Source organism: Galeopterus variegatus, unplaced genomic scaffold, assembly GCF_000696425.1.
Source record: "Galeopterus variegatus unplaced genomic scaffold, G_variegatus-3.0.2 Scaffold1070, whole genome shotgun sequence".
Lineage (NCBI taxonomy): Eukaryota > Metazoa > Chordata > Mammalia > Dermoptera > Cynocephalidae > Galeopterus > Galeopterus variegatus.
This window is the reverse complement of record NW_007727181.1, coordinates 159,484-182,891: the sequence shown is the minus strand read 5'-3', so window position 1 is coordinate 182,891 and position 23,408 is coordinate 159,484. Positions and strand designations below refer to the sequence as shown.

General features: G+C 44.0%; 1 protein-coding gene across 1 annotated transcript in view; it reads left to right on the top strand.

The window, feature by feature from the left end:
* Positions 1-6,547: 6,547 nt before the first annotated feature.
* Positions 6,548-23,408, top strand: part of ABCC4 (ATP-binding cassette, sub-family C (CFTR/MRP), member 4) — a gene marked incomplete at its 3' end in the record, with an annotated part of 176,263 nt that continues 159,402 nt past the window's right edge. Inside the window, exons 1-3 of the mRNA XM_008574597.1 lie at positions 6,548-6,652; positions 7,151-7,271; positions 16,982-17,206. Coding sequence (XP_008572819.1) covers positions 6,597-6,652; positions 7,151-7,271; positions 16,982-17,206 — 402 coding nt within the window. The remainder of the gene's footprint in view (positions 6,653-7,150; positions 7,272-16,981; positions 17,207-23,408) is intronic.

Below are 23,408 nucleotides of genomic sequence, written 5' to 3'. Positions count from 1 at the left end.
GGTATGCCGCCGGCCAACCCGAACAGCCCTAGCCTCGTTCCTTTTGGTGGGCGAGCGAATGGCCCGGATTCCTCTTTCCCTCCTGTCCCCTTTGGAAGGAGACGGGGGAAGAGAGCTGTGAAGAGAGGTGAGCACAGCCACCGGCCCCCCAGCCCAGTTAAAGGACACTCAGATGCAGCGGGGGTTCTGTCGAGCAGTTCCGTTTATTATCACACAAGCACTTGCTTTTAAAGGCAAATGGGGAGGGAGGTTTTTTTACATAATCCTATCAGCTTAAAGGTCAAGGGCATGCATCCAGTCTCAGTGCCTAGCTATTGCAACCACACAGTGTTCACGAGCGCGGAAGTGCGTATTTGGCCAATAAGGGCTAAGGCAAGGTTCCCACAGACACCCCCACCCTACTTCCTCCCGGTGTCATCTTAGGCTGCCACGTTAATGCGCCCTTGTGGGCCCATAATGGCGCTGCTTGTAATGTCACTTAAGGTGGCGTTAGTTTTTAAGGCCCGACATCTGAGGGTTTGTTTTTTATCTGAACAATGGGAGAGATGTAATTGCCATTAACTGAAAAGGAGACGACTGTGGGAAGGACAGGATTTTTTGAGAATAAGGTGTTCTGTTTTGGACAGTTTTTAGTTAGAGATACCTATCTCACACCCAAGAGGAGGAGTTGTTGAAGAGCAGGTGGTTATATAAGTCAGGGACGTTTTATGTGTCCAGGGGCACTAGACGTTTTTTAGCAAAAGTATGGCCATCATTTCAGAACATTATGTATGTAAAGATTTTGAAAGCTTATTAAAACCAGATTTAGAGAAAAATATATAATTCTCTGAGGAAATCTCTTTTCAGTGCCACGTCAAAGTGAAGTATTACCCAATTCTGTTTATAAAATCCTACTTCTATCAAAATTCACATTAGGATATTGCCCACATCTGGAAGGAACACTTAACCTTTTGTGTATTGTATTTATATAAAGATGTGTCTCTAAAGATGCAGAATGAATCTTGGAAAAGCACCATTTCTTCATGGAGCCCTCTCAAAGAAGGGACAGGGAAAGGGATTGGGGGCTGTGTGCTAACCTTTCTGCTTGTGGAGGTGTGAAGTCTGGGAAAGGCTTTCCCGGACACTTCCTTAGAAACACAGGAGGTGAGGAGGAACAGTGGAAACTGAACGAGGAACACAGGGCCGTGCTGCAGTTGCACTGGGATTTAAGGTTGCCGAGATCAGGAGCTCAGGGTGGTGCGTGAGCAGTACTGTTCACAGGAATATGAGCGATGGCTGTTTTGAATTCCAGGCACCAGAACTTTAGTTCTTTTTGGGGGGCGTGACTTACAAATAAAGTTTATGGAAGGAAGCATTAAGTCTGCTGTGGTTTGAATGTCCTCCCAAGCTCATGTTGGAACGTAACCCCCAATATGGTGGCGGAAGGTGGGGCCTTTAAGAGGTGATTAGACCTTGAGGGCTGGGCCCTCATGAATGGGTTGATGGTTTAATGGGTGGTCATGGGCATGGTTCTTACGGCTTTATAAGGAGAGCGACTGAGGAGGTTAGCTCTCTTGTTCATGCCATCTGTTGCCACGTGACACCCTGTGTTGCTGTGGAGTCACTACCAACAAGGAGGCCCTCAGTAGATATGCCCCCTGGATGGTGGACTTCCCAGCCTCTGAAACTGTAAGAAATAAATTTCATCTCTTTGTAAATTGTCCAGTTTCAGGGAAATTTACATTATAAGCAACAGAAAATGGACTCATACAAAGGCTATTTAGTTAAAGTCCTGTGTATCAGGAATTTCTCTATCATCTTTTTAGATGTGTAGCATTGGGAAACATGAGCAAAGTCCTTTAGAAAGGGCTGCAGTGGAGGATTTCCATCGAATGTACCCATATCCCTCTCTGCTACCTATACTCTTATCTAAGCTCATGGCTTTGATCTTCACCTGTGGGTCTGACTGAGCACAGACCCTTCTCACCTGCCTTGTGGATACCATGTTTCCAGAGGTAAGTTCAGTAATCACAAAGCAGAGATAATCTTCTCTCCCAATCTGTTCTTTTAGTGCTGCTTATTTCTGGGAAAGGTGGGGAAACTTTTTCTTTTATAGCTTATAATTTTAGGGTCATGTAAGTGAATAACCATTTAAAAGGATTTTTTTTGGCTTGGCTTCTGGGAGGAATATAAAATATTGAACTTTTTCATTAAAAAGAGAACAACCTTGATTCAATGAATATCAAGTAGTGAAATAGTATTTTAGTCCCATCTTGACCAATTGTTACAAAAAAAAGTCAGGAAGGAAGAGGAAAAGAGAAGTTGAAAGGGCCTTCGCAGTATCAAAGAGACAGAGGGCTGAAAAAGAGACCTGAGAAGGAAAAAAGGAGAGAGGGAAAGAGAGAGGAATTTGGCAACCCATAGATGTGTTAGCTTTCTTTTCTTCTCTACTTGTGTAAATGGGGAACATGAAGCCCATAGAAAATTTTTTTTTCATTTGTCCTAGTTTTATTTATAAAAACAGTTATTTCAAGAAACAGTTATTTTCTGTAGCATCAGTTATTTTCCATAGCGTGCAAAAGCCCTTTCTCCAATTTGTGCATGCTAGGCATTGAGGTTTAATAAGATTTTCATAAGTAAAAGAGGGGAGAGGATATAGCTGATGAAAGAAGAACTTTGACTATTTCACTGTTTTTTTTTTTTTCACTCTTAATTATTTGGCTTTCATCTGATCTTTAGTACAAAAGTAAGACACAGGTTTTTTATTCTGATGTAAAATCCTGAGACCTAGAGTTACTACTTTTTTTCCCCACTTCAGTGTGTGTTTATTTATTTAAAGATAAGTTATTATACACACACGTGGGGTGTAGAGTTGACTTTCCGTAGTTGTGTACGATGTGTGGTGGTCAGATCAGGATAGTTAGCTTATTCATCATTACAGTATGTAATCATCCCTCTCTCCCTCCCCTCCCTCTTCCACCTCTAGTAACTACAGTTCTTTTCTCTTCTTCTAAAAGTTTAGTGTGTTATTGTGGTTGTCTCTTTCTCTCTGTTTATTATTTATTTATGGGTTCAGCTTCCACTTATGAGTGAGGACACGTGGTATTTCCTTTTCTGCACCTGGATATAATTTTCTCTAGGCTTATCCGTGTTACTGCAGATGACAGGATTTCATTCAAGCCCGTAGACATTGAGTACTTTGGTCAAGATCACAAAGAGGGGCAACCAGGACTGTATTCCAGGATGCTGGGCTGCGGTATTCTTCCCTTTGTACCACGTGAAGAAAACACTATTCAGAACTTTTCAAATCCTTGGGGGGGGGGAGCTGGAAACAACTGAAAACAGCAATTAAAAAAACCCCATCAAAGCTCTGATAACTCTTGTCTAAGAGAGCCTCTCTTGCCTTCTGGAAATAACGCTGTGTGAGAGCTGCGTCACTGCAGTGGAGGGTGTCTCTGCCTGTGTCTCTTGCATGTTCCTCGAGCTGATGGCTTCCTGTGTTTAGAATTGAGCATGGCTGTATTTCATCGAGTTTGTATTGAATTGTACTCTGTATCATTGCTCAAGATAATCTAGCCATTTGTCTTTTTAATAATGTGTTCATTTATTCATTCTATAATTGTTATTATCTATTACATACCAGGCACTGTGCTTAGTTATGGGATTCCAACTAGTATGTCATTGCCCTAAAGGAGTTATAGTTCATGGTGGGACGGTTATAGGAGAAGTAATGCTGCTGCAAAGACTCGTGGGGCAGAACCGGGTTGAGGTACGTCTCATTTGGCAGTGGTCTGGAATTATTGACGAAAATCCCTCAAGGATAAATTGGAATTAAGTTCCCAATTGACTTAGATCTCCATGTATATAATTACTTTACATAGATGGCTAGAGATAATTTAGTCTCCTACCTAAGTAGGCTTGCCAATCAGGTGGAAATTGAACCCTTCAGCCCTTGCTGGTTTCCGTATGTCTTAGCCTGGCTTTTTGAAATTTGAGCAGTTAGAGGAACTGGAAGGATCTTTAAGTCCAGTGCTTGTTAATTTGTGGCATCCTCTAATAGAAGCTTTGAGTCCATTCTTATTTCAGTTACTTTAGTTCAGCTGTGGCATCCTTCCTTATAATATTCCTAAATATAATGCAAGTAACAGTTCAGCCTGGGGAAGTTATTAATCTCACCTTCCTTAACTTTTTCACTTTCTTTCCCAAGCCAGTTTTACTCCCTGATTGAAAAAATTCTTTAATCTGAAAAGACACCAATGAATTCCATTTAGAAGTACTTGCTGGAAAACACTTTATTATGTTCTTACTGGAAGGAATAGGTCTCAAGTAGATAGATAGGTGTCATCTCAGACATGTCTGGGAAATCCACCGAAGTTGAGCCTGGGCTGGTTAGGCTACAGTCTTCTGGAAAGTTCTTAGAGGAGGTAGAGAGAAAGAGCTGAGCCGATTGGTTCACTTTCCATTGGGTGAATCAGAATTGCTTGGGTGGATCAGGCAGGGGGAATGGAGTTTTCTGGGATCCTCAGTTTAACTTGGATACCCCTGCAATGTATGCTCCAGTCTTGGGGAGCAGTGGTAGCTCCTGGGTCAGACCATTGTGCCTTCAGAATGGCTCTTGGAGTCTCTGAGTTCTGAGGTGAAGCCTGGGTGGAAGCTGTCCTTATACCTTGAGCCTTGGAGCCACTGAAAGTCACCATTAAACTGCAGACAGAAACCATCATGAAGTGGGTTCCCCATAGGAAGGACTTCCTAGAGTAGATAGTCCCCGCATAAAGCATACTTGACAGCCAAGACGAAAGAAATTTTCTTATATGAGTAATTTCATCTGTCAAAGTTGTTAGAGGCTTTCTAATGGGGCCCAAATGTGATTATTTAAGAGCTATGTCATGATAGTGGCTAATATTTGCTGGAACTTTGTAGTGTCCAGAGCAACCTTAGTTGATCCTCTCTACACCCTTGGATGGTGTCCTCACCAGGTCTTCTCTGCATTTGCCCAAGGCCCATACTGAGAGAGATTATATGGCTAGTTCAGGGTCATGTAACGAAAAAGCGGCCAACTCCAGACTCTTAACTCCAGAGGGATTCCAGCTGAGACTTTTTCAGTGAATTTCCCAGACATGTCTGAAATGACACCTGCATACCTGAGATCTCTTCCTTCCAGTAGAACATCATAAAGTATTTTCCAGCCTAAGGTTAAAGAGGGCTTTTCAGGGAAGTATCATCTATGCCAGTTCCAGGGCTAAGGACCTGCGCTTAGAATAACTATAGAAAAAATGGCTCAACCGGCTTTCAAATCTGTTTGGTGGTAAAGCTCTCAAATTTACACTTTGTTTTTTGGGGGAAGGAGTTGAGACCTAGATTTTAAATTGAGATGTTTAGTGACTGGCAAAGGGTCATGGAGATTTTGTACTTGTGGAAGTGGAGGGGGGAATGGCAGAGGCTGTGGGACCCTGGGGTCCTTGGTACCATTGCTAGGAGTAGAATCCAGTCTTCAAACTCGTGGACCCAGGTTTGTTAGAGGTACTAAGCTCCCAGGGTTAGCAAAATCTGAAGCTCAGTTTCTGTTATTGCTTCCCTAATGATTCATAGATATTTGATTATTCAATAAATATTCCTAGGGTACCTCCTTTTTGCCCTTACTCTGAAGGTTTAAAGCAATCAGGAAGAGAAACGTGATCTCTGCTTTCACGGATTATTTATTGTCGGCCCTTGAAAATTTCCTCATCCTGGCGAAATCAGTGAAATAGTGTATACCTTTGGCCCATCTCTTCACATTAATTATTATGATTTAAATACTTTTTAATAGATAATGCCCGTTTTGAGTTTTTACTTTTGGTAAGAAGAATCCCAAAATATTTGAATAGGGTTTTTTTGGTCCTATGTAAAGTTACTATTTTTTCCTTTCATAATTATTATGTAATTTGTAGAAAGATAATTTGAGATTATATAAATGTCTCATTTCTCATCAAACTTTCACTACTCACTGGGGTTAGCTTCCATTGATGATTTCCTAATGTCACCCTTCTTTGAGAGCTTTTCCCTTCTCCCACTTATGTCTTGGTGAGGATTCATGGATTTTATTATTCAATAGGTTATGATTCGTTGCTCTCATTATTCTCAAATTATCTCAGATTTGTCTCATGGGACCCCTTCACGCTGGCTCCTCTGTCTTTTGGACCCACTCTTATGATTCCTTGAATGTTTCCTTACTTTATGGCACAAGAAGATGTTCATGGCCAGTCTTGTACTTTCTCTGCCCCAGGCTTGAAATCAGCCATTTCTTCAAGGAGCCCTGGTTCCTCTTAGGGGAGAATGGTTTGCAGAAACCAAGGTCGGGGTGCGGGAATGCTCTCAGCCACTGGGGTGTCAGTGCTCCCAGGCCTCTCAGTGGGCAGAGCTCAGGAGTGTACGAGTGTGTGCGTGTGAACACATAGTACTTTTTGCTCTAGCTCTGTTTACTTAAAATGTAGACTTTTACAAAACCCATGGAGGTAGGATTCTACTTAAATGCAAATGTGTAATTTTGCATACGTCACTCTCCTTTTCTCTTAATTTTGAACAGGTGGCTAAACCCCTTGTTTAAAATCGGTCATAAACGGAGATTGGAAGAAGATGATATGTATTCGGTGCTTCCGGAAGATCGCTCAAAGCACCTTGGAGAAGAGCTGCAAGGGTAAGCAAGAGGCAGGAGAGAGAAGGGTAAGGAAGGGTGAAAATTTCCATGTGTGGCTAGCGGTTTGGAGTGGGTTTTGCCTTCTGGCGTCCCTGTCCCCAGGCTTAGCTTCTCTGGGTGGCCTGGGGGAAACCTGTTTGCCGTGTCCTTGTAGAAGTGGAGGGAGCAGTGCCAATGGCCCTGGGTGCCTGTGGTCTGTCCCCAGGGTGGTATCACTGGAGCAGCTGTCTTGCATGTTTGTACTCACGTCTGCCTTCTTGGGCCACTAATGGTGCTTTAAATCCAGCAAAGCTTGGCGACGTTTCCTCTCAAGGCCTGTTTTTCTGGTGCTACAGATTCTGCACCACATCTTTCAGGAGCCCGGTGAACGGTTGGCTGGCACTTATGAGACAGTCGCAAAATGCCCTGTCATGAACCCTTATCTGTCATGCTGCCACCTCCAGTGTTTTACCATATGGCAGGGTATGCTCTTGTTTACCAAGTTTTTTTTCATTATAGGTACTGGGATAAAGAAGTTTTAAGAGCCGAGAAAGACGCGCAGAAGCCTTCTTTAACAAAAGCAATCATTAAGTGTTACTGGAAATCTTATTTAGTTTTGGGAATTTTTACATTAATTGAGGTAAAAACTTACATGGGGTGAATTATTTTTCAGTGTACACGGAGTCAACATGATAGCTATTAATCGGTATTGAAATGGGTGGAGACCAGAGGGGAGAGCCAGAGGCCAGATGGGTTTGGAAAGAATTTTAAGGCCTGAGGATGAAACATGGAAGAATGATGTAGCTCAGCAGTTGTATCTATCTTTAGAGTATCTGAAGCTCAAGGGCATTATTATTTTTCTTTTAACCAGTTAAAATATAGTGCCACGGGAGCATAACACTGAAAAGAAAAGGCATTTTATATCAGGCTAGGACACTGTTGGTGCTCAGTAAATGTTATAAATGCTAAGAGTCATTTCTAATCCAAAGAGGATCCTACACCCTCAAGGAGTATGTGCCCTGTGGTTTGGAGGAAGTAAATTTGGACCAGAGCCCAGAATAACATGACATTTTACAGGTGCTCAACAAATAATTATTAACCATGCCAAATCTGATAAGTGCTTTCCTGGGAAGGTATTGTCACCTCTCCCCTCCCGGGAAACAGGACTTGGGGCCTGCTCCTGGGCTGGTTGTGGTGCCCCAGAGGCTGGAGCTGGTTGGAGCTCCTAAGAGCAGCCCCCTTCCAGTGGGCCAGGTGCTGTGAGCTGAAACCCCCTCTCTGGAGGAAGTGTGACTTCACTGTGAATTCCAGTGCATTCATGCATACCCATTCTGCTTCCTCGTCCATGGTGCTGGGGTGGATTGCGGGTCAGGAGGTGGAGTCTTGGTAGCCTGGCGTTGCAGAGAGTGTACAAGTGGACATTCAGTGGAGCACTGAAAGTGGAAAGCCTTGAAGGCATTGGCCTCCATTACCTCGAAGGGCCTTCAGTAAGATGGTGTTCTGCCCGGGGGCACAGTGCCAGGTAGCCTCCCTGTTCTGATCTGCTGGCCGGGATGCTGAAAATGTCAGAAAGCGGAGCTCTCCAGGGTTCTGCACCTCAGGCGGCCCTGGAGCCTTGGTATGTGCCTGTGTCCCACACCAGGTGTCTGGTTAGGTGTGGTAGGAATGGGTAGCCTGAGAGAGGCCTCACACAGGTGTTGTCCAGCCACGGTTGGGGGTGGTTTGGGAAGGCTAGGACTTGTGGGGAGCTTAATATGGTGCAAGTGCTAGACTGCTGGTCTGTCTTTTAGGAGGTGGGTTACTAGGCAGTCATGGCAGAAAAGTGGGGAACAGAGCACTTGGCAAACATGAAATAAATAAAAATAAGAAATGCTCAGTAGTAGTACTAGCAGCAGTAGCAGTTACAGGGTCTTATACTCAGTGGTGTAGTAGTGGTGCCCCTCACAGCAGCAATGGTACTCTTCAGCAGTAGCAGCATTAGGGTAGCAGCAGCAGGTTTATGAGTAGGGCCCACACTCAACAGTAATAGTAGTAGCAGCAGCAATACTAGTAGTAGTTGTAGTAGTGATAATAATAGTAAGTACTTGAAAAATATTATGTACCAGGAACTGCCTATATATCATGTTACTTCTGTTCCTTTGGCTGACTCAGTGAAGTAGAAGGTATTTTTATCATCCGCACTGTCAAGAAGAGGACCCAGTAGTTAGGTAATGTGTCCAGGGTCACACAGACATAAATGACAGAGCTGAGATTCAGTCTCAGGTGCTCTGACTTGTGAGCCTGACACCTCTAGCCTGATAGCCCGTACAGTGTTGTGAAGGCACATGGTGAGGACGTTGCCTTCAGGGTCTCAAGCACATGTTTCTTGAGCTTGGCCTAGGGATGGAAAGGCAGATGCTAAGAGCTCCCTGGGGCAGAGGAGCATGGCAGTGGGAAGTGAGATTGGGGATTATAAGTTAGGGCAGAGTCCAGGTTACTGGGTATCCCAGGGCCAGAAAGTCACAGGCGATGCTGGAAAGTGGCTAGGGCGGTGGCTAGGGCAGAGCATCGTGGTGCATTCAGGCTGACCAGGAGCCCTGTAAAGAGCTCAAATGGATGTGGTGTGCATACCCTGCTGCCCTAACTTTTTAAACATCCACGCTGTTAAGACACCATTCAGGGTCAGCTCCTTGGGTGGGCCGGGAGAAGGTCATGGTCTGGGATGGCGATAACATTGGGACTGTGATGTTCTGGGCAGAGGCCCAGTTTTGTGTTTTACTTAGCGAGAGTGCCTGGTTTCCTGCCAAGCGATGGTATCTGAACTTTTAGAAGCCTTTTGCTTGAATTGTGGAGTGGGTGAGCATTTGCTTGGCAAGATGAGGACCCCAGATTAGTTACTAATATACGGGCAGCTCTTCTGTTTCCCATTCGCCAGTGGCACCTGGCCTTGGGTGTGAGGGTTGCTTGTTGGCACTGTATTCACAACAGTATCTTGGTGGTTTATGGTGTAAAATTAGACAGGGGCCGATTATTCCCTACCTGAGCATGGTGACTAGCAGATGACGGTCATTTTACCTTTCTGCCTTTAACACAACAACTGGCAGAACATTTACTTCCAGTGCAGTGAAGTTCAGGTATCTAGCGGTCATCAGAGCTGAACTAGAAGTAAGTCTTCATTTTTTTTTCCCTCCCCTTGCAGTGAAAAGAAGCCTGAATTCCAATACAAATACTCTTCCTAGGCTTGCCTGTTGACATTTTGTTGTGATGGCAAAGTTAGAGAGAAATAATTTCTTAAAGTAAAGCTTAGTAAGGATCTGTTATATTTTGAAAATCATTTTTAGGTGCTATTTTAGGTTTCAGTCATTAAAGCTAGTTACCGAGTTAGAGTGAATGTTAGTTTTAAAATTGGTTTTATGAAGTGGCTTCTAATTTTGTGATCTTCTATCTTTTTTCCTTCTCATTGGTCTTTGTATTTTAGATACTGGAAGATCTAAACTCAACCTAGCATTTTGTAACAAGCAGACGTGTTTCCTTTGTGATCTCTAGCTCCTTTTAAATTCTTCTGGCGTGCAGAACACCTGCACCATTTATCCATGACTCCTAAGCTGTCTCCTGTTACACAGCCGAAACGTGAGCAGGGCTTCCTAGGCTACTGGCAGCAGCGCCAGCAGGAAGAGGCAGGGTGACATCAGCTCACGGGGGAGGCTTTCAGGACAGGATTTCAGAGTCGTGCAAACCTCTGTCCTGTGAGAACCGAAGAATGATCGTAATGCTCAGAGAAACGAGCGCTAGGATAATGGTGAACATGACGCTCTTGCAGGCAAATGCTAACTACAGCCTAACAGCTGGCAGATCCCCAGCAAGCCTGTCCCCTGGGTGCCCTTCCACCAATCGGACTGAAGCAAGTCTCTACCCGCCAAGGCCCGACCATGAGCCATCATTCCTGGGGTCATTTCTTTGAGAGCAGTCTCGCCTGCTGGTGTGTAAGGTTGGGGACATCAAAGGAGCCAGTGTGGGGTCCCCGCCCCATCCTCTTTCCCCTAATAGGGGTGAGTGGTGGGGGGTTAGGTCCTATTCCCCTGACCCTTGGCAGATGGGCCCAGGCTGCTGCTGGCCTTATCCAGTGACTTGGCCTTTGTCCGAGGCCACTTCTGTTCTGATTGTCTCTGGTCCAGGTGGAGGCAGTGAAGCTCTGGGAGGCAAATGTCTGAGTAAATCCTCACTTTGGAACTCAGCTGATCAGCAGGAAGTAAACAAACAGAATCCTGCAAGTTCCGCAGGGGTATTACCCTTTACTCAGGGCTGATTTCCTGAGAGCCCTACTGGGCCTCTGCATTTCTCAACTCTTTCTTCCAAATATCCCTCACCCTCTGCTCAAGCCAGGAGGTCAGGGAGTAGCTGCTGGTGACAGAGATATTGTGGGCTGGCTACCGAGACGACACAGTAAGGCGGGCAGAGGAAGCACTGAGAGCAGACAGACCTGCAGAGCAGATTGTTTTATCGACCCTGCTGGTTCTTGGGCGCACTGCGTTCGTTTAGTAACAGTCACAGTGACAACCCTGAGTTATTAACATGGGTAAATACTTTTAAGTCCGTTTTCTTTAAAAAGTCAGGGGAGTAGGTGACTATTTGAAAAATGTGGTTAGATAATGGTTAAGAAACAAAACAAAACAAAACAAAATTCGGCTGAGAAGTGAAACTTCTGACTACCAGGAAAACTTGGCCTTTGCCAATGACTTTTCATAAGCTTCTTGTTCTGCCATACCTGTAAGCGGCAATGGGAATTTGCAAGGCCTCTGTGAGAACCGGCCTCTCTGCCACTGAGAATTCAATAGGTGTCTTCCGATGACTTACACCTATTTTTGCGCTGTGGTCTCAGAACACTTTCAGTTGTCATGGCTCATTCTGTTGTCCCTTGGGACTCCTTGGAGCTGTACACCACAGATGTTGCTGTGGCTTGGGTTGTGGAGGCTTGGGAGGGTATGTGGCACGCTGAGGGGCATGTGGCTTACAAGTGGCAGCCCTGTTCTCTGATTCATAGGTCAGCACTCTTGTACCCTATCCTGACACTTGCTCTCCCACTGTTGGGGTCAGCGAGCTTGAGAGTAGGTGTTTTGTATAACTCCAGCTCTATGCTCCTTGGTCAACTGCTTGACATGAGGTCCAAGCTTCATGTGGTGTTTTCCTAGGTTTGTGAGAACATGTCAAAAATACAAAAATAGAATAGAACAATAAGCCCCTTTCTACTCCTAAACCAGCTTCAATAAGTATAAACTCATGACCAGTCTTGATTCCCCTGAAGCCTTGCTCACTGACTGCCCCGGCCAAGATAGTTTCAAAGCAGTTCCTAGACATCACGTTTTTTTATCTGTAAATATTTTAGTACTTTTTGCTTATTCCCTTGTTTTCTGGTGTGACAAGATGTTTCTGGCGTGACAAGATGTTTCTGGCACACCTTGAACAGCTTTTGCCCTAGCTGTAGAATCAGCCAGTTTTCCAAACAGCCCTGACTTCTTTTACTGGAAATGGTATTTAGAGACTCTAGTCTGGGCACTAGAGGTGCTCATTGCTACAGGATTGGTTATTGTTTCTTGGCTTTTTTAATTGGACAAAGCCAGAAAGTTTATATATATTTAAAGATAAATGAGTATTTCCAAATCAGATTCAGGACACTAGTGTTTTTACTTGGTCTCTTTACTCTTAATCTATATCGCTTTTCTCCCTTCATCTATTCTCTTTTCTTCCATGCCTAATCCCAGTTCTCAGTGATGTCATTGTGATTATTCATTTGTTTTATCTTAAGAGTATCAACACTATCATCCATTATATGATTTCTGAAAACAATTTAAGATTTTTTTGCAGTTCATATTGTCCTTGGGTTAGGTATATCCCATAGGGAATGCATTTTCAAATTATTTTGTTTAAAACTATTTTCAATAGTTCCTTCTTTTGTATGGTTTTGTTAACAACTGGAGGGGTATATATTTAGTACATTTGTTTTATTTTTCTCTCAAGTTTTATGAATTGCTTTTTAAAAATTTAATTATTTTAATGATTTTGTGTAATGTTTTCACGGTTCCAAATTCAAATCTGCAAAAGTGGTTTTTTCTTTTCTTTTTAATTTTTTTAAAAGATGACTGGTAAGGGGATCCTAACCCCTGACTTGGTGTTGTCAGCATCATGCTCTCCGCAGTGAGCCAATTGGCCATCCCCACATAGGGATCTGAACCCGTGGCTTTGGTGTTAACAGTATCACACTCTGCCAAGTGAACCATGGGCTGGCCCCAAAGTGGTTATTTTTAAAGAAGGCTGTTGTCCTTGCCCTGTCCACTCTGTTCCCTTTTAGAAGAATGTTTAACATCAAATTATGATTTATCCTTTCATTTCATATATACACTGTTTTCCAAACATTGAATTTCCCTACTGTGCAGAGCGGAGGGTCAGAGTTCCTCACTGAAGGTTTTTCTTGGAAGTGTGACATAGGACAGCAGCCTTCATGAAACCTTTTGTGGTTTGTCACTACAGCAGGTCTCCAGCCCCTCCAGACTCAGACACGGGGATGGTGCAGGAGAGGAAAGATCACAGTGCTTCCATGGGGTTGGTTTCTGCACTCCAGAATCCCCCAGGGAGAGGGAACTCAGGCCTCACCCCAATTGATTGAATCCAGATCTGGGGGACGGCTCTTGTACATCAGTGAGCTCTTAAACCTCCGAGGTGCTTCTAATATGTAGGCAGGACTGGGTACTGCTGATTCAAAGAGGACTTCAGGTGTATCTGTTGTCTTGATGGTTATTATTCCTCCAAATTCACTGTTCTTCTTTCTTGTCTCTGGATCTTTCTTAATGCCAGCTTTGTCACCTGTTCCCCCATTTCTAAAATTAACTGTCTATTCATTTTTCCCACAAGCTCACCTTTTTTCTGTTTATATTTTTCACTCAAGCATGTTTTTCTTTGATAGCTTATTTGCAATTCCTGTGTTTTCTTTCCTACTTGTGAACCAGGGATGGTGGAGTTGGACAAGGAATGTCTCAAGTGCCTGGAGGAGTATGGTGGAGGCCCCGTGCCCACTGCAGATGTTTTAGCGTGTAGCCGTGTGATAAGTTACTTTAAGAAGCAAGGGGCAGGGCTCAAATGTCAGGTGTTTTAAGGAGGCCGAGTACCAAATACTCCATTGAGAAACATCTGCCTTCGAGTACTCTGAGACTCTGGTAGAACCTTGATCCGTGGGGTGTTGAGGTATCCATATGGGACTCTTAAGAACCCCATGTGGTTTCATAGTTGAGAATTCTTGTGAAATCCAGGGAACACATCTCTGTTAAGGCCTTCTTTGCAGGGTGTCAAATGGTGAATGGCTTGAGCAAGAGCGAGCTAACCTTCTCACTTGCTCTTCTTTTAAAGCCCACACAACCGTGCCCCTTACTCCATGAGTGGATCAATCCATTCACGAGGGCACTGTCCTCACAATCTAATCACCTCCTTAAGGCCCCACCTTTCAAATACCATAAGTGGATTTTCTACCTCTTAATACTGTTACAGTGGAGTTTCCAGCACATGAACTTTTGGGGAACACATTTGACCCATAGCAGACTGTACTTTAGTTGGTTTGTGGAAAGAGTCTTCACCAGGTCACAGTTTGGTTTCCAAGATGGAGGATTTGTGTGGTGACTTTTGATCTTGTTCCTGATATTCAGAAAGTTTAAATTTGTTTAGTCACAATTTTGATGATGAGTATTTTCCCCATTGTTTTGTTTCTTACTAGTTGAGGGTTAGGACCATGGACAGACAGGCCCCTGGTAAGGAATGGGCCACAAACTGGCATTCTCATGAATGAGCCTGTTTGCTTGGTTGGATTGTTAAATGTTCCCTCTTCAGCAGGAAAATTTAGACAACTAGGGAGTAGTGACCTACCTTCATTTTGCACTCTTTTTCACTGGATTTGTTGCATCTTTTTTTTTTTCTTCTTTTTGGGGGCTGGCTGATACAGGGATAGAACCCTGGACCTTGGTGTTGCCAGCAGCACACTCTAACCAACTGAGCTGACTGGCCAGCCCCTGTCGTTATTTTCTCTGATGGGTGCCACCACTCTTACCTTTCTCTATTTGAGTCACACCCATGTGAGGCTGAACTGGAGAGCTGCGTATCAGGCAACAGTGACTCCAGAGACCATGAGAGGTTACAGGAAGGTTTGGGACGGTAGGAGTTAGCACTGGGCTTCTGGCTGGTGGTGCAGGTTTGTGGCTTCTGGCTGGTGGTGCAGCTGCTAATCAGGCTGCCCTGGGCCACTCCAGGGTTGGGGCTGCCCATGTGCACGGTTTGGTGTTATTGCTTCTCTGTGTAAACCTACAGATTTTCATCTCAGTAAACTGTAGATAGTCTGTGTTCTGACCCACTGTATTAGGGGCTCTTCTATAAACTCTTAATGCCTCTTGAGATGAATGAAATGTAACAGCAAGCCTCTTGAGTTCTTGATATCTGATCGTCTTACTCAGAATTCAACTAAATAGTGTTTTCTTTTGTGTAGAAGATGGAAACACCCATGACCTCATGGAAGGCAATGTGGTTGGTGAAGTCTGAGTGTGTGCATGTACAACAGGATGGGAGTGTCGGGATTTAGCGTCACGACCCATTTGAGGGATGAGGATGTCTTGAATATTCTGATCGGGCACAAGTTGGTTGGGAAGAAAATGTGTATTAGTTTCCTTTTTTTAAAATTCTTCCTCTATTTCCCTTCAAATAGACAGAAAACAGCTATAAAAAGCAAACCTGTCATTTGTTTACCATGTCTTTGTTAATAAGGAGGGATTGCTTAAAACGGTAACCTTGTTTCAAAGTCAAGTTCTTGAAAGATTTCCAAACTTTTGGTATTTCGTCTTTTGAGAAGTCAGGAGGAAATGATGTCAAGGGCCTTTGTGTTTCCTTTTGGTGACTTGGATTTGCAATGAGAGTTTGGTTTTCTTTGATGGGGGAGGAGGGTCCCTTATAAAGGGTTCACCAGAGGGAGGAAATAGGCTGGGTTTGGAGTGGCCACTTGGCAGGGAGAGGTGGACAAGAATGTGGAGGAAGGCTCCTTTGCCTGTTGTGTTGTGTGCTCAAGCAGCGTTTTGCTGTTTCTTTGCTTTGGTCTTGGGGGATAAATTTGCTTTCCCTCTGTCTTGTTCAGAAGGTGAGCCCCAATGCCTCCAGCTCATTGGCGTAGCATTTTAATTTTTGCCTTGGGGAATAGGTGATGATTAACATTTCTTCAAAATGGGCACCTTCGGTGTATGGTGGATAGAGCCACGGCTGACGGTATCTTTTAGCCTGACTTCTGCTGCGTTGAAATTTTGACTCCAGACTACCTGAGCCAAGGTGGCAGTACTTGGGGGCAAATCTCAGCTGCGAGGGGGTAGAGACATATTAGAGCAACACCTACTGGGGCCCAGAGCCTGGGAACCTACCAAAACTGGTTCCATTTTAATAATGTACCAGAAGCCAGACTTGGTTCTCTTGGATCTACTGATACATGGAGTTTGGGTTAGGAACGATTGTAGGGTTCTCTTTTCTGATCCGTGATTGTGCCAGTTTCTCAGTTCATAACGTCTCTTAGAGGAGAAGGGAATGGCCAGGGTGTGCCTCCCATCAATGAGCTGTCCTAACTTTCCTTTGGGCTTAGACTGTGAGAGTACAGAAGTGGGCACAGTGCCAGCTGGGTGGCCACATGGAAGCCAGTTCCTTTGGCCATTGTTTTCCTTATTCATCTCAGGCCAAAACTTATTTGGTAGTTTGCCAAGTCCATTCTATTTATTGATTCATTTTTTTAGGCAGCTGGCTGGTGCGGGGATCCGAACCCTTGACTTTGGTGTTACAACACCGTGTTCCACAGAACTGAGGTTATCAGAGGGTGCGGGAGGCAGAGGGAGGGTTAGCGAGAAATTGATAAAGGGCCACAAAAAATGATTACGTTGTGTAATGTTGAATACACTAATCCTGATTTGAGCATCACATTACACACAGGTATTGATATTCAACGCCATACCCTGCAATTATGTCCAATTAATTATGTTCAATAGAAAACAAACACATCACGTTCTAACCAATTGAGCTAATCAGCCAGTCCGCCAAATGCATTTGAAAGCACTGGTTTCAATATTTATTGAGCATCCACAGTGTACTAAAGCTTTGTTGTCTTTGAACTTATAATTTTGACTTCAGGTTAAAACTGTTATCTACTTGTCTTTAAGAAGAAAGTTGTTCTGTTTTTCTTTTCAGTTAGTGATGAGTGTCATACTTTGTCAAAGTGCCTTTTTAGCACGCTAATAGAAATGAAGCTTGTGTTGAGAAAAATTGGTGTAGTTTGTATTTCTCATGAGGCTTTTTTTTTTCTTCTTTTAGGAAAGCATCAAAGTAATTCAGCCCATATTTTTGGGAAAAATTATTAATTATTTTGAAAATTATGATCCCACCGATTCTGCAGCTTTGCACACAGCTTACGCCTATGCCTCGGTGATGACCCTGTGCACGCTGTTCCTGGCCATACTGCACCACTTGTATTTTTATCACGTACAGTGTGCTGGGATGAGGCTGAGAGTAGCCATGTGCCACATGATATATCGGAAGGTAAGTGACACCCAGCATCACACATGCACCTCACCTGAAGCCTCAGAAGCATTGTGGGCAAGTTCTATGTTGATTAAAAGTTGTGTAAATGGAATCATTTAAACCTTACTAGACAGGCTTGCTATTTGCAGCAGGCTAATTGTTTTTTTCTTCACGTAAACTTCCCCAGTATATAATGAAAGTTTTCTGTTGCTATCAGCTCATGGCTGCCTTTAATAACAGGCTGTTGCAAAATACTAAATGTATAATGAAATTTAGTTAGAAAGTAAATAGCAAATTGATTTTGGTGTTTACATGCCCAAATCGCATAGTTGTATTTATGGGAATTTTGTTGTTGTTGTTCATTAAAACCTTCATTTACATCAAAGATGTATTTAAAAGTGAACTTCAATGAAATTGGATCTATGAAATTAAATCTAGGAGAAAAGGGTGTAATTGAGAAAGAAAATTATTATATTTTAAAAATGAGCCATTTAATCATATTCAATATAATTTTGTTAACTGAGGAAAAATACGTATGGAATCCATGGCAAGTACAGGCTGTCTTTCTATTCCAAAGCTAGTAATGGTTGTTTTTAATGGTATTTAAGAAAATAGTTGGATCTTTGGAATAACACTTTTTTTTTTTTTTCCTTTTTGTCTTTTTTCGTGTCCGGCAACGGATCGCAACCCTCAGTGTCGCGCCCGTACCGGACCGGGACCAGCAACGGGATCGCAACCCTCGGTGTTGCGCCCGCACCTCGCTCAGCCAGTGAGCGGGAACCAGTCTGTGTGTGGGATCCGAACCCTCGGCGTTTAGATTGTTTTTAGTAATTTTGGAGAAAACAGAGTTTTTCTATTTTATGTTGCCTTTCATTCAAGTTGTTTTTTACATAATATTTCCTTTCCCTTTACTGCAGTTTTCATGATAAGACCTGATTTGGTATATTCAGTGCTTTTTGTAGTGAAAAATGCCATAGAATTATCCCATAGTTTGCCTTGGTCTTAACTGTTGTAAAAGGAGTGGATTTCAAGTGCCTTTTACAAAGGAGTTGCCATGGAGAAGCCAGTGTCAGGAGCTAAAGGACTCATTGTGAACTCCATCCTAGATATCTCCTTGCCCTGGGCTTTTTTTGTTTGTTTGTTTTTTAAATCCTCATTTAAAGATAAAACCAGACAATTTAAATTTAAGCATTGCTGCTTTTTATCTAGAGCTTCTGCTTATTGTGAATTACTTTCTTAGCAAAATGCAAGGTGTCTTCTTCATGTATTTCTTTAAGTAGATTCTTATTAATCTTGGAATTATGTGAATCCTAGAGGCTTAGTGACTTACTATCTATGGTAGGCTACAAGTACGCCTGGTTTCCTCGCCTATGACATTGAAATGGTAGCACTGCCGGTATGCTGTAGTCGAGGGGTCTTCATTTTTTTCTCTGCTCTTCCTCCGTCCTCCATCTGCCATCGTCAATATCTTGTTTATTCTACTGCAGGCCCTTCTACCATTTAGGAGGAGAATACTCAGGTTTCTCTATAAATTAGCTAGATTTTTGTTTTCCCAGATTATGCTTAGTTCCAGGAAATACATGGGAATTTCATTAACACCCCACTGTGGAAATCTTAAACACTGAAGTCAGGTCCAAGGTGCTGGTGCAGTCAAACAAAGCTCTTTGCACAGGTGAGCTGTTGTTCACCTGTTTTTCTTCCTCTTTCCAACATGCTTTGGAAAGTAGCCTTTGGGAAATCTGATCTAATTTAGCAGATTAGCTTACCTGAATGCAAATATCTCAAAGGTATTATTGCTAGCTTGATTATCCTACCAGAATTGTCTCTTTACAAAGTTAAGAGTTGCTTGGGTTAAACCATGGACTTAACCCGAAATTCCAGAAATGTGGGAAAGATGAGTATCCTCATGCACTCCCTTATACCTGGAAACATGCCCAGGTGAAGAAATAAGACGCTTCCCATCACCTGTGTGCTGTTTCCTTGGGGTATAGAACCTGGCCCCACAACGCAGCTCTGAAAGGCGCCTCTGTAGTTCATGCTCAGGCCCCACCTCCTAATCCCTTATCATGGGAGGAACCAGGTTGGGAGTGACAGATGGGAGGACTGCTGAGCTCATCAGCATAGGTTCTGGTACTGAATGGTCTCATGGGATGTATCATACCTAACAGCGGGTTGTCATTTATTTATCTTTTCACAGCTTTGGTAAAATTACTTTTGGCTTTTCATCATTGATTGTTTTTTTAATTGTAGTAAAAAATGCACAACATAAAGTTTACCATTTTAACTTTTTAAAGTGTGTAGTTCAATGGCGTTGAGTGTTGTGCAACCGTCACCACCATTCATCTCCAGAACTTACTCATTTCCCAAACCGAAATGCTCTCTCCATTGAACAATAACTCCCCCTCCCACTCTCCATCATGCTTCTGAAACTTTCCATCTCTATGAATTTGACCACTCTAGGTTTCTCACGTAAAAAATGGAATCACGCAGTATTTGTCATTTTGTGTATGTCTTGTTTCATGTAGCCTAATGTCTTCAAGGTTTGTTTATGTTGTGGCATATGTCAGAATTTAGTTCCTTTTTTTTTTGTCTTTTTGTCTTTTTGTTCCGTGTCCGGCAACGGATCGCAACCCTCAGTGTTGCCCCCGCACCGGACCAGGGACCGGCAACGGGATTGCAAACCTCGGTGTTGCTCCCACGCCTCGCTCAGCCAGTGAGCGGGAGCCGGTCTGTATGTGGGATCCGAACCCTCGGGCGGCGGCGCTGCCGCGCCTCCTAGGCGGCGCACTATCCAGAGCGCCCCCCGGCCGGCCCCCCATTTAGTTCCTTTTTTTTTTGTCTTTTTGGCGTTTTGTTCCGTGTCCGGCAACGGATCGCAACCCTCAGTGTGGCCCCCGCACCGGACCCGGGACCGGCAACGGGATTCCAAACCTCGGTGTTGCTCCCACGCCTCGCTCAGCCAGTGAGCGGGAGCCGGTCTGTATGTGGGATCCGAACCCTCGGGCGGCGGCGCTGCCGCGCCTCCTAAGCGGCGCACTATCCAGTGCGCCACCGGGCCGGCCCAGAATTTAGTTCCTTTTTTAAGGCTGAATAATATTCCATTGTATGGATATGCCACATTTTGTGTATCCATTCATCTGTTGATAGACATTTGGGTTTTTTTCTGCCTTTTGGCTATTGTGAGCAGTGCTGCTATGAACGTGGGTGTACAACTATCTGAGACCCTGCTTTCAGTGCTTTTGGGTATATTCCCAGAAGTGGAATTGCTGGATCATATGGTGATTCTATGTTTTTATTTTTTGAGGAATCTCCATGTTTTTTTTTTTCCTTTTTTTCGTGTCCGGCAACGGATCGCAACCCTCAGTGTCGCACCCGTACCGGACCAGGACCGGCAATGGGACCGCAACCCTCGGTGTTGCGCCCACACCTCGCTCAACCAGTGAGCGGGAACCGGTCTGTATGTGGGATCCGAACCCTCGGCGGGAGCGCCACCGCGCTCCCAAGCGGCGCACTGTAGCAGTGCGCCACCGGGCCGGCCCTCCATGTTGTTTTCCACAGTGGCTATACCATTTTACATTCCCACTTGTTCATTGATTTTTCTGTTTAGCTTGAGAACTAAAGGAAGAGAAATTTTTATGAACTCTAACAGCCTTTTATTTGGAGCGACAGCTCCTGTTGGTGATGTTAAAATAGCTCATGGTGATCTGTTCAGGTTTCCCAGATCTCTGTGTTGTTTCTCAGAACTTTTACCAAATAAACTGTGTAACACAGGCTGTTTTTTGGTGAAGTCAATAGATCGGCGTGAAGAACACAGGCTCCTCATGGCAGTAGCGTTTTGAACATGGCACTTGCTCATTTTAGGAAGTCAAAACCAGTCACTAGTCATATTCGCAGCATGGGCTCCTGTAACCCTACAGTGGGATCAATGGCTTGCTTCTTGTTTTTACTTCTTGGCCAGCACACAGAGGAGAGAGGACTTGTCCAGCTTCAAGTCTCAAGGGGTTACTTCCCCAGCTTAGAGCACAGGAGATGGGGCCAGACCTGGGTCACAGGGTGGGTCCAGTCAAGGTGATCCTGGATAAAAGACAGCTGAGGGTCTCTAGCCCCAGGCACCAGTAGGAAGGGATCTCCCATTTGCCACCTCTGACCTTACCTTAGGGCCTGGTAGAATTGAGCCTGAATGCAGAAGTTCTGTAGACCTGGGGCAGGCAGGACAACAGTCCCGATAATCAGGATGGTCTTATCATCCCTACTTTTGTATTATAAAATACATAAGGCACAGAGACTTTTCTGTAAGATCTCTGGCCTAATTGGCTCCCGGTTTCCTGACTTTGTGTCCAGTTTGAAGTACTGAGGTGGTTCCTGCAGTGGACTGGCTGCTCAGGATTTTGACAGTGGCTGGGCTTGTTGGGAATGCCAGGTAAAGCCAAAGCAGTCACTCACGGAGCAGGATGACTGTGCTCTGCTGCCTTTTACATGGTGCAGACTTCCCTGCGGAACGTTGAAGTTTGGCCAGACTTCTTATTCTAGGTAAAACTGCTAGTCTTCACTTCCTTTAGAATCACCTCAAAGGCTTGTTGTGGGAGAGTATTTGGTCCATCTTGGTTTTAACTTCTAAGGTGAGTTGACTCCCTGCTAACATTCTAGTTTTCCTTTGTCATTGATTATAGACCTGTCTTATGAGAATGTATATGATGACATGTATGTACATATGTCAAGGAGCTGATTTCTGTCTGTTTTCAGAAATATTTGTACTTACTCCAGGTGCATTTTTGGTATGGCAGGAGTTATAAAAGCTCATAGGTGATACTAATAGGGTTCACATACATGTAGCTTAATTTTATTTTATGCCTTATAACCAATACCTTACAGTACATACATAGGGGTAGCATATTGGTTGCAGGTTTAATCCTTTGCAGTGGCAAATAACCCTTTCAAACTTGCAGGTATGATAAGCCTTAAGGATGGTAACCATTCATTAGTCTTGATTATCTTAGAATCTGAGCTCGGAATCCATATGCAGGAGCGCCCAGGTGTTGAGTCAGGTGCCTAGGCACTTTGTAGAAGACTCTATGAAGTCTTCTGGTGGCAGGTTGGTAAGGGTAGATGTTGTGAATGTAGACTCTGAGAGCAGTCAGACCTGAGTTCAAATCCCAATTTTGCCATTTGCTAAATTCTAAAATCTTAGAGAAGTGCATTCACTTCTCAGAACCTCAGTTTCCTCATCTTTAAAATGAGTATAAAAATACCTGCTTCAAAGTGCCGCCGCTTGGGAGCACGGTGGCGCTCCCGCCGAGGGTTCGGATCCTATGTGGAGACTGGTTCCCGCTCACTGGCTGAGCGCGATGCGGGCGCAACACTGAGGGTTGCGATCCCATTGCCGGTCCCCGGTACGGGCGCGACACCGAGGGTTGCGATCCCATTACCGGTCAGTAAAAAAAGACAAAAAGGAAAAAAAAAAAACCTGCTTCATGGTTTGGTTGTGAGCACTGGGTAAAATCACTTCTGTAAAGCACTTGGTACAGAAGGAGTGTATTCTTGAGGCGGGCAGGGGGGTTATGGATCTGAGGCTCTGTAGTTGGACTCCTTTTGTACGAATCCTACTTTTCTTCTTTCTAAGTGTAGTTTTCTTTCTTCTCTCAGCTTAACTTTCCTCATTTGTAAAATGAAGATAACAGTACCCGACTCGTTTGTAGTGAGGATTAAGTGAGTCAGTGTGTGTGTAAAGCATTTAGCATGGTGCCTGGCATTTAGCTAGTGTTCAAACATTTAGTTTTAAACATTTTTTTCAAACATTTCTGTTATTTTTGTTATTGGCACTCAGTCACAGAAGGTTTGAATACACAGAATTAGACGAGGTGGAAGCACGGATGCGAGGTGGTGTACAGGTGTGTAGATTTCATGGTTTAGGAAGGTATCCCAGTGGTTGCTGGACAAGGGGGTGGGGTGGGGAGGCATTCCAGGCCTTGAGATAGAAAAGTGAAAAGGGTATTCGGGGAATGGTAGTAGCACAGTCTGGTATAAGAATTTGGGAGAGCACTAGGAGGTAAATCTAGAAAGGAGAACTTTGAGCTTAAAGAACTGGGGGTTTATTTAGCTGGCAAAGGGAAGCCATTGGAAGTTTTTTTTTTTTTTTGTCTTTCGTCTTTTTCCGTGTCCGGCAACGGATCGCAACCCTCAGTGTTGCACCCGTACCGGACCGGGGACCGGCAACGGGATT